At 59.7% G+C, this 10,633-nt stretch overlaps 1 protein-coding gene across 1 annotated transcript in view; it reads left to right on the plus strand.

Annotated features, from left to right (window-relative positions):
• NPAS1 (neuronal PAS domain protein 1) overlaps nt 1-10,415 on the plus strand; it is a 41,076-nt gene extending 30,661 nt beyond the window's left edge. Inside the window, exons 7-11 of the mRNA XM_044435462.1 lie at nt 583-779; nt 1,815-1,921; nt 3,246-3,393; nt 8,126-8,225; nt 9,201-10,415. Of these exons, the coding sequence (XP_044291397.1) occupies nt 583-779; nt 1,815-1,921; nt 3,246-3,393; nt 8,126-8,225; nt 9,201-10,415 (1,767 nt within the window). The remainder of the gene's footprint in view (nt 1-582; nt 780-1,814; nt 1,922-3,245; nt 3,394-8,125; nt 8,226-9,200) is intronic.
• Nucleotides 10,416-10,633: the final 218 nt, after the last annotated feature.

Below are 10,633 nucleotides of genomic sequence, written 5' to 3' on the forward strand. Positions count from 1 at the left end.
TCCTGGCACGATTCTGATGGTTGGAATGTGTTTAGACTGGGCAGAAAGGATGAGCTGTGCAGAAAAAGCTACTCCGGGAAGGCTTTTTCAAAATCTCCCACTTTTCAATGGAACTTTACCCCCATATTAGGGTTAGGGGTGTGCACCAGGGCAGGGTTAGGGTTAGGAAAACGAGGCGTCCTGGCACGATTCTGATGGTTGGAATGTGTTTAGAATGGGCAGAGATGATGAGCTGCACAGAAAAAGCTACTCAAGGAGGGCTTTTTCAAAATCGCCCTCTTTTCAGTGGAACTTTACCCCTATATTAGGGTTAGGGGTGTGCGCCAGGGTAGGGTTAGGGTTAGGAAAACGAGGTGTCCTGGCACGATTCTGATGGTTGGAATGTGTTTAGAGTGGGCAGAAAGGATGAGCTGTGCTGAAACCGCCACTCAAGCCCCACACGCTCTCCCCCTTCTCCTGCTGGGGCGCCCCCACCCTCACTGGAGTGATCCCGGGTCCCAAGTGCCCCAGAAGTCGAGGAGCGGTGAGAGGCTCCCCCGCAGCCCTGGACTTCACCTCTTGCCTTCTTTCCCCGCACTGCAGGTGATCCACGTGACGGGCCGCTTGCGCCCGCGCCTGCCGTCCTTCTCCCACGCCCACTCGGTGCTGGGCCGCGCGATGGGGCTGGTGGCGCTGGCCCACACCCTGCCCCCCTCCACCCTCAGCGAGGTGCGCATCGAGTGCCACATGTTCGTCTTCCGCGTCAACATGGACCTGCAGATCATGTACTGTGAGAGCAGGTGGGTCGCGGGGGAGGCCGTCTGCCTGTCTGGGCCAGGACTCGCTGGGCCGCCGGAGCCGCCATGTCGGAATCCCACACCGCCCTTGAGGCCTCCTGAGGAGCCCTGCTCTGGGATCCTTCCTCTGAAGAGGCCCGTGTGGTTCCGCTCCTCCGGGAGCGGGGTCTGCCTGGTGCTGGCCCCAGTGCCGCAGAACTTTCCACTAAGAGGGTACCTCCCGGCTGTCCCTTTGGACATGGGCAAAACATTCGTTTGGGCTTGGAGCTTTGGAAATTAACTGCCAAAGGGGGCCTTTTCGTGGAGTTGTGTGGCTGAGCCGTTTTATTGGTTTCTGTTGTTTTGTGTTACTCAGATACGGGTTGTTTTGAAGTCCATCTGAAACAGCAGTCTGTTTGAAATATATAGATAACCTTTCTCAGAAATGTGCTGTGCATGCATTTGATTGCATTTCTATCTGCCTTTGTTGCTCTTGCAAGAACCCCAAGCCAGCTTGCATGGTTCTCCTCCACTCCATTTTTATCCTCACAACAACAGCCCTTTAAGGTAGGCTTGAGTGAGTTTGTGACTAGCCCAGAGTCACCCAGAGAGCTTCATGACCAAACAGGGAGGAGAACTTGGATCTCCCAGACCCCTGGTCTACTCCCCAGACCCCACCAGTCGCTCTTTATTTACCAGTGTGCATTTATTATAGATATATTTTTTAGAAATTACATTGCTTGCCTCAATCCAGATTTTTGAGGCAGCTTGCAACATCATCAAAATCCATAACAATGAGGGGTATAACAATCGGAAACAAATGAAAGTAAAAAACATTGCGGCAGTGAAATGGAACCACGTTCGCCCTTTTTAACATAGGTTTAAAGCCAAGAACTGCAAAGTCAGTGATAGGATTCAAAACACCACTAACAGAAGTCCCTTTTAGGGACTGGCCTAATTCGCCTTTGATTCCCAGGCTGGGGAAGGGAGGTCCTGAGCTGTCTTACCTCTCGCTTACCTGCCTTCTCTGCAACCTACCTGCCCCCTCCTCTGTTTCAGGATCAGTGATTATATGGACTTGTGTCCCTCAGAGCTCGTTGGCAAGAGCTGTTACCGGTTCATCCACGGCGAGGACGTGGAGGGGATCCGGCAAAGCCACCTGGACTGTATGTTGTTACCGCTACTACTGTTATTAATAGCATTTCCGTATTGCCTGTAGCCGAAGCTGTCTGGGCGGCTCACAGCATTTAAGTTCCAGGCCTGACCCACTTATCTCCCGAGATGAGGCAGGATCAGGCCCTTCAGGCTGTATGGAAGCCAGTCGCTGGCCTCTTGGTGATGCTAAGGTGCTTCTGCAGTGCCCAAAGCGCAGTTGCTGGATCGCACCACAGACCTGGCTGGCTGGAGAAAAGGAGGTTGCATCCGGTGGCCTCAGTGAAGCCCCCACGCGGCCCCCCTTGTCTGCGTGCAGCAGACGGGCTTGCCTCTCCTGTCCGCAGAGGTGCCCCTGGAGATACTGCGGACAGGAGCTGTGGGTGGGCTTGTGTCAGGGACCGGAAGGACGCTGTGGAGGCCGGTATCTGTGCATCAGGTCATTTGCCGATGCAGAAACCCTGCCCCGTTTTCTCCACCAAGAAGAGTCACCCCAAGGGGCTTGCAGAAAGCAAAGGTGAGCCAGAAAAATAAACACGCCTCCGCTGCCAAGACCAAAAGCAGCATCAGAGGACGAGGAGAAGAACCGAAGGAAGGACGAGCGCGTGGGATTCAATAAACATGGGGTCCAAAGCAGGGCGATGGTGGCGTTTGGAGCCTTGGAGAGCAAGAACCTGGGGAAGACCTGCCTCGCCTCTTGCAGCGGCACAGCTGTGTCTCCCCCAGCCCGCTTCTGTGCCTGCCTCTGACCCCCTTAGTGCCCCCGTGCCTGGAACAAGGGCCTCCCCGCTGGTTTGGCATGACCCCCCCCTCCCCTCCAGATCTGCCCCCGGCAGAGGCCCGTTTCCAGCCAGTGCCTACGGTGGCTCTCCCCAGAGCCGTTGCCTTGCCTGAGCCCGTCCACTCCTGCCCCCCCACCCCGCCCCCCGGGACCCTAGACTGCTCCCGCTGCCCAGAGCAAACTGCCAGAAGACCCGTTCTGGACTATCAGCCAAGTCAAGTGGCAAAGCTCTTCCTGGACTGTCCCACTCTAAACCCCCAGAGAGGGCTGAGGGCTTGTGTGAATTGCCTCCCCTGGAACCAGGACAAAGCTCCCTGCAGAGCTGAAGGCTACTTCCTTTTGTAGTATATCCTTGTTGTGTTTGGTGTTTCCCCCTTTCCTTCCTGAAGGCGTCTCTCTTCTTGCGGGGAAACACTCAGACTCGCGTCCTCCCCTGGCCGTTGGCGATGATACAGGCCAGGCCAGGCTTCCCCATTTTCTGCTGGGCGGCATCCACTGGCAGGGAAAGCCTCCCGTCCGTGTGGTGAGCGCCTCCTCACCCGCCTCCTCTCCCGCAGTGCTGAACAAGGGGCAGGTGGTGACCCAGTACTACCGCTGGCTGCAGAAGGGCGGGGGCTTCGTGTGGGTCCAGTCCTGTGCCACCATCTCCGTGAACGTCAAGAACCCCAGCGAGAAGAACATGGTCTGGGTGAACTACATCCTCAGGTGAGGTTCCCCTGCCTTCGCGCGCCCCGCTCGCAGCGGGGAAGCGGGGGCAGCCACGACGGGGCAGAGACAGCTGGGCCTGCCGGACCATGCGCCGTCCGTGAGCCCGCCTGGGGCTCTCTCGGGCTGCCAGGCCGGCTTCGGGGAGCAGACGCCGGAGCTGGTCCTGCGCCTCCCTCTGGGCAGCAGGAACGGGGTGTGTGAGGAGGACGAGGCTCGTCCAGGGGGCTCCCCCAGCCGACTCTGCACGTAGGGTGTCCTCATTTCACAGCAGCACAAAATGGGGGGGGGGTATTGGGCTGGGATCCCACTTCTTAGGACTCCGAGCTTCCCTTCCAGAGGGCTCTTTCCAGAAAGCTCTTTCCACTCCCACACCTTACAGGTGCTGGGAGGCACTTCGACAGGTGTCAGTAATGCTCCCTCTGGTTTTGGGAATCAGCCGCACCCGCAAATGAGATTTCCAGAAATCAGAGAGAGACAAGTTGGGGGGGGGGGTTGTTACCCTGCAGAGCTCCTTGCCTGTGGCAAAAGCAGATGTTCTGCAAGCTTTGTGAGGCTCACGGAGTGCAGTGCCAGGTGCGGAGATAGTTTGTAATTGTTTTTAACAGGGAGTTGAAATGCACAATCCTGGGAAAACTCAACGGATTTTTCGTTCTTTCCAACACAATAGCCAAAAGCAAGCTTAAGTCAGGTTCCTGGTTTTTCTTCTCCTGCAGTGAAATAGCTCCAAATATTCACACAAATGTGGAGCCAAGAACTCATATCTCTGGCACACCTTGTGCAAATTAGGGCCAACTGGTTCAATCCAAGTTGTTCCTGTTGTAGCACGTGAAAAGGAGAGGTGCAGAAGCACCCCCTGCTCAGTGCCCCTCCTCGGCCAGCTGACCGTTTTTCTGACCATCGGTTTCGGAATCATGCAGAATTCAGGCCTCTGCACACCTGAGGCCCAATTGCTCGCACGCTCCCTGGCAGTGCAAACCACGGACCCGTTTTATTTTTTTTTATTTATTTATTAAAACATTTTTATGCCGCCCCATTCGCCGAAGCCTCAGGGTGGCTTACAACAATAAATTAGATCCACATAAATAAAAATTAAAATATATACATTAGAATAATAATAATATATATATACACAATATAAAATAAGCTGCCCTGGCCAGATAACATTCAATAGTATTAACATTTAAAATGCTGCTTAAATAAAAAGGTCTTCGCCTGGCGCCGAAAAACAAATAATGATGGCGCCAGGCGGACCTCTCTGGGGAGCGCATTCCATAACTTAGGCGCCACTGCTGAGAAAGCCCTCCTCCGAGTAGCCACCCTCCCAATTTCTTTCATGGAGGGCTCCCGGAGAAGGGCCTCTCCCACCGATCTTAGGGGGCGGCTGGGCATATATGGATGTAAGCGCTCCTTCAGGTAACCAGGACCCAAGCCGTTTTAGGAACGGCATTCCATCAAGTCGCATCAGGTCACACGGGCGCCATGGCAGACGTGATGGAGCAGAACCCACGGGGCCGAGCTGGAAAAGCCGGCCAGCTTTCCGTCCCTGTGGCCAGGGCCTCGTGCCTCTCTCACGGGGAGCGATGCCTTCGTGTTGCCGCAGGAAACGGAGCTGGGATTTTTCCTGCAGGTGGAGCCATGCAGTCGTTTCTCTCTGCCCCACGTGGGCGTGTGCGGGGTTGGGAATTCTGTGGCAGGCTGGCGTGAACAAGTAACCGCTGCAGCCCCCGTCTGGCTGGGGATAATGGGAGTTGCACTCCATCAGCAGCTCAGGTCAGGGAAGGGTGCTTTTTGTGACGATGACGATGTGATATTCCGGAGGATGGTGGGTGTGGGTGAGGGGATGCAGGAATATCATGATGGGGACAAAACGGGTGGGTGGGCTTGTCAGATTGATAAGTCCCTCCAGGCAGCGTAAAGTGTGCAAAGCAGCACTGGAGTTTCCAGCACTCAGTTCTGCCTGCTGCAAACGGGGCGTTCGTCCCTGTGATGGGGCAGATCTGCTCTCCCAAGTGGGGAGGGGGCAGCCCCCCCCCCGAGCACAGAAACGTCCGTGCCGGCTGTTTTTCGTACGGGCAGCATGCCCGTCTTCTCCTCCATGTGGCGTCTTCCTGTGTTCAGAGTGACTTTTCTTTCCCCTTCCCTTTTTTCAAAAATAGGAGACAAGCTACCCTTGTGGTTTGCCCCTCCCTGCAGCCTGAGGTGGTACAGCCCCAGCGTGGCTGCACCAGAGGCCCTCCCTGAGCCCGGAGCTCAGCTCTTGGTCCTGGGGCCAACACCCTCCCCGCACATCTCCTCCCCACCCACCTGGGCCATTTAGCTCTGCTGAAAGTGGCCGCATCTCCTCTGTTCCGACTCTTCCAAGCCGATAAAAGAAATACATGAATGGGCTACTGCAGATGGTTATTAATGACGGCCCTCCCCTCTCCCTCCCGATAAAGCAAAGGGAAGCATTATTATGCTAATCCTGTAAGCAATTGCCGATGCTAATGTATGATTTGTCAGGGTGATTAGTATTTTAGTTAATTAGTGCTGTAATTAGAGGCTAATTAACTTTCTTGCAGCCTCCCTGCAATGGAAGCTTGCTGGCCTGCTCCATTCTCCGCTTTGCAGAAGGGTGGGGGCTCCTCGGCCTGCTGGAGTGGACGGGGCGGGGGGCACGGGGTTCAGCCCCCCGGGCCGCCCATGAAGCGCTGTGGCAGAGCAGCACAGCGCTGCAGCGCCCCGGGTGCAGGGAGTGGGGGGGGGCAGTCGTCGCCCGATGGCTGCGTCCGGAGGGCCTCCGCTTCGGCACGGTGCTTGCGTGGCGACGCACAGCCCTGCCTCTGTCCGGGGTCGGGGAAGCAGAAGTGGGAGCCCAGAGGGGAACTGGGGGTCTTGGAGGGGCTGGGAAGGGTGTTCCGGGCCTCCAGGGACAGTCCCTTTCTCGCTGTCGGAGGCACACGCAGTGAGGAATAGGCCTCCGCACCGTTTGGAGCCTGCAAATGCTTTGCCGCCGCAAGGCTGTGGTGACAAACCTTGGCAAGCCGCCGTGCCCTCCAGGGAGAAGGGCAGCGATCAGAAATGGGTGGCGAGGGCCCCCCGTCCCCAGAGCCCTCGCCTTTCGGACTGTGCTGCCCCACCAGGCGATACCCTTCCGGGTTGCTGAGAGGCGCTGGGGCTCACGTCCACCCCGGGCCTCCTTTGGGGTCTGGAAGCACAGCTGCAATGTCTGACTTGTTTGCTTAGAGGGAAAGTTGCCCCGGACCAACTTGGCAACGGACTTTTTAAAAAATCCTTTTACAGTCTTATGAAGCTGGAAGAGGGCAGACCATGTCTTGGAAGAGGCCCCCCTGCCCCCGCCACATCCTCTCTTGCTTGAAAGAGAGACCCTCCGTCGCTGGAGAAGCCGCCTGCCTCCAGCCATCACCGGAAAAGCCCCGGGATTCACCATAGTCCTGAAGGCTCTTCCCGGCTTTGGTGCAGCGCTTCCCTGTTTCTGTTAAGGCTGCAGTGCCTCTCCAAACCCTAAGCACTGGCAGGAAGGGTGTCAAACTCAAACAGGCCGGCCTTGGGGGCCCATCCCTTCCCCGTGGTCCTCGGCCGCGCAGCCGCGAGGGCTTTTCCTCCATGGCCGTCGACCGAAGATGGTTCTGCACCTCTGATCCAAAGCGATAACTTGCCTTTTGCTTCAGGACTTCCACCTTGCCAAACGCAACTGTGATTGCTAATTTCACTCGATAAATCAGCTGACGCTTTTTCACGAAGCGACGACGGCTGTGCGTCGGCCTCCCCGAAGTCCAGTCCGATCCCACGGGGCTCCTTCAGCCGCAGAAGGACGCGTCTCCCTCCCTCCCTCCCTCCCTCCCTCCCTCCGCGTCGATCGCTTTCCAAACCGGCGCGGGGCTCAAGTGAAGCCCCGGGCCTGGGAGCAGGAGGGCCCGGGCAGGGGCACGTGCCCCCCTCGCAGTGCCTGGCGTTGGGGACGGGCGGGGAGAAGATGGGGGAGCAGCCTGGACCGGTGCCAGCTTTGCCAGCTCGCCAATCAAACCCCCAACCCGGCTGCGTTTTTGTTTTTAGTCTTGTGATTTCAATCTACCCTTGTTTGTTCTTGGACAATGCCGTGCCGATGGCCCTCTGCCGTCGTGGCGGCGATTCTGCTGATTCCAGCCCGCAGGTGGCTGGCTGTGCCGGCTCGCGCAGCCGCCCGCCCGGGTGCTGCTCCCCCCCCCCGGCTTGGGAGGGGGCAGCGGCGGAGAGCAGCGCACCGGGGATGCTAACCCTGGGCCTCTCAGCAGCTTGCGCCGCCGCCGGTCGGGCCCTTCTGCCCTGCGGCTTCCTCCGAGGCGGTCTGTGGCTGCCGAAGCCGCCCAGCGCGATGCTTGGCAGTCGTGGGTGCTCTCCGGCCACGCCTCCCTCGGATCGTGCCCAGCAGAACCCCCGTGCTGTTTCCTGGCTGGCTGGCTGGCCTGTGTCTCCTGCTGCGTGATCCTGTGCGTCGCCTCTCCCAAGTTAGCGCCCTCCAGACATTTGACTGCGCTTGCCCCCGTCGTTCTGCTGGCCCTGCATGAAACGCGCGAGCCCTTGGGGACGCCTCCAGATCTCACAACCGGGCATTTCGCGGAAGCTCCTTCTCCAAGATGCCTGAAAGGGTAGATCTTTCTTTGGAACGGCCTCTGCCTGTGCAGTTGCTCTTGTAATCCTTTCCTTTCCTCTCTTCCCCCGCCTCTACTGCCATCTTCATCCTTTCCAGCAAGCCGGAATACAAGAACACCGCTCTGGACGTCTTCCAGCTGCCTGGGAAACCCACGAGCTTGACGGATGGCTCCGATGAGGGACCGGATTTCAAAGGTGTGTGCAGGAAACCTCAGATGGGCAAGGAGGAGCTGGCTGGCCAGGGACCGCCCCCCCCCCCCGGGCACATGGCTGGCAGGCAGGAGGGAGCTTCCCAAAATGGAGGGGTGGGGCGGGTGTCTGCTGTGCCCCCTTACCGTGTGCCCCCGTGTGGCAGAGAGGCAGGAGCAGGGCTGCCCCGTGATGCCACTGGCACGCCTGCCTTGCACTCACGCTGCAGCTCTGCCCCGTAAAGTCCATTGCAGGATCCCACAGGGTGGAAGACTGCCAGCTTTTCCTGCCTCGCGCAGCTGCCGTCTTCGGCTCTCCGATCCTCATTCGGTCGCGGTTGCGTTCAAGGAGAACTGGGCCCTGCATGCATTCAACAGCTGGCCAGCCGAGTCAGATTCTAACAGTTGGGGCTGGCTCTTTGAGAACGGCACGATTGAGGCTGCTCCTGTATTTTCTCTCCTTTGAAAGCGAGCGGCGAGCTTTTTCTCTGTTTGGAGCAGGGATGGCTTTTTCATTGTTATTCATTCGATCACTTTCCGGAGACGTGAGTGATGAAAACTCTGGTGGAGCATGGAGCTTGCTTCCGTTTCCCTCTTCGGGGTGGGGGGTGGGGGCAAGGCTGTTGCATTTCTGTCCCATCAGTGGCCCGGCCCGCAAGCAGAATGTTGAACTCGATAGGCCTTTGCTCTGACCCAGCCTGCTCTCTGTCGGCTTTCCTGCGTCAAGGAAGCCCACTCGCTTTTCCCTCTCAGCCATTTCAATACAGCCCAGCGATGCCTTGCCACCTGCCAGCAGATGCACCTTTTCCAGACCTGCCTGCTGCAGGGCTGTGCCTGGTTGCCTTCCCCCTGGCCTGGGGGGAGGACATGGAGCCTTCCGAAGTGAACTTTCCCTCAAAAGTAGTTCTTCCCGATGTAAGCGGCTGTTTCCCCCCGGCTCCCTCATCCCAGTGCGTTCCCCCAACCGTCTTCTCCGTTTCAGAGAGCGGCTTTGCCAAGGACAGCAGCCCGGTGCTCTACTCCCCCGGCAAGCCCGGCGCGCTCGCCGAGGGCTATGCGAGGAGCGTGGTGGAGGCCAGACCCCGCTGCCATGGGGCGGACACCGATTCCAGCGGCCCCGAGATGAGCTACCGGGACGAGGAGGCCTCCGAGGGAGCCGGCGGAAGCGACATGGACGCGCCTCCGAGCAAGCGCATCAAGCTGGAGTTCCAGCCCGAGAGCCCGCCGGGCGAGGCGAAGGGGGCTTCGCTGCCCACGTCCGAGGAGTCGGACAGCGGCAGCGAAGCGGAGCTGGGCCTCCTTCCTCAGCACAGGGCGCCCCTGGCCCAGAAGCTGAACGGTTGCAAGTCTGGCGGGCAGAGGGGCGCTGGGCTGGGCCGCCCCTGCACCTCGGAGTTCACCTCGGTCATCCAGACCCAGAAGAGCACGGCCCTGAAGGCCAGCACGGGGCTCAGCATCAAATCTGAGCAGGCCCCCGGGCCCCGGGGGGTGCCCTGGACCTGCCCTGCGGCTGCTCACAAGGGCGGCCCATACCCCGGGAGCAAAGCGCTCAGCTTGGAAAAGGCCGCCCCGAGGCCCGCCCCGCCGCACCTGTACGTCACCATCCCGGACTCGGTGCTCACCCCTCCCGAGATGGACGGGGGCGCGGCCAAGGGCCCCTTCCGCACCTCCCCGCGCGCCGGCCCCGCGGCCCCGTCCTCGGCGGAGACGCTCTCGCCCCCGCTCTCGGGCTCCCCCTGCGAAGAGCGGGCCGCCTCCACCCCGTTCACCCCGCTGGTCTACCCCGCGGAGATGGAGGTGCTGCAGCGGTTCCACGCCGGCAATGTGGTGGTGCCGCTGGTGCACCAGCTCGGCAACCCGCACGCCGGCACGGCGGGCTCCCCGGGGCTCTTCGCCACCAGCACGATCCGCTACGCCCCGGCCGACGTGAGCCTCGCCATGCAGGGTGGGGTGCTGCCGCCCTCCCACCCCGTCAGCCTCATGGACCTCGGCGGGGCGGAGGCCAAGGCCTCCCGCGAACTCATGTACCAGCACCTGCAGCGGCTGAACATGGTGGCCCCGTTTGGGAACTCCGCCGGCCTGGCCCAGCTCTCGGGGGGAGCGTTCGCCACGACGGACTCCTTGTTTTCCACCCTGCCCTTCTCCTTGGCTGGCGGCGGGGCCCACGGCCCGCCGGCGTTGGAACACACGGAGGACTGAGCTCGGGGGACCGTGTGGGATCGCGTGGGCGCCTCTCGCTCGCGGCCAAGCTCTGCACCGGCTGGACTGCCACGGAAAGATCTCGTGTGGCCTTCTGGGGGAACGCTCAGTGCCCCGCTGGCGTCCTCCAGACCGGAGGGGGGGGGGTTACTTTGATCCTAGAACAAATCCCCCTGTAGCTCCCCTTTCGCGGCACCCCTTTCTTGCCCCCCATGCAA

This window comes from Varanus komodoensis, unplaced genomic scaffold (genome assembly GCF_004798865.1).
Source record: "Varanus komodoensis strain SLA01 unplaced genomic scaffold, ASM479886v1 scaffold29_3, whole genome shotgun sequence".
NCBI classification, from domain to species: domain Eukaryota; kingdom Metazoa; phylum Chordata; class Lepidosauria; order Squamata; family Varanidae; genus Varanus; species Varanus komodoensis.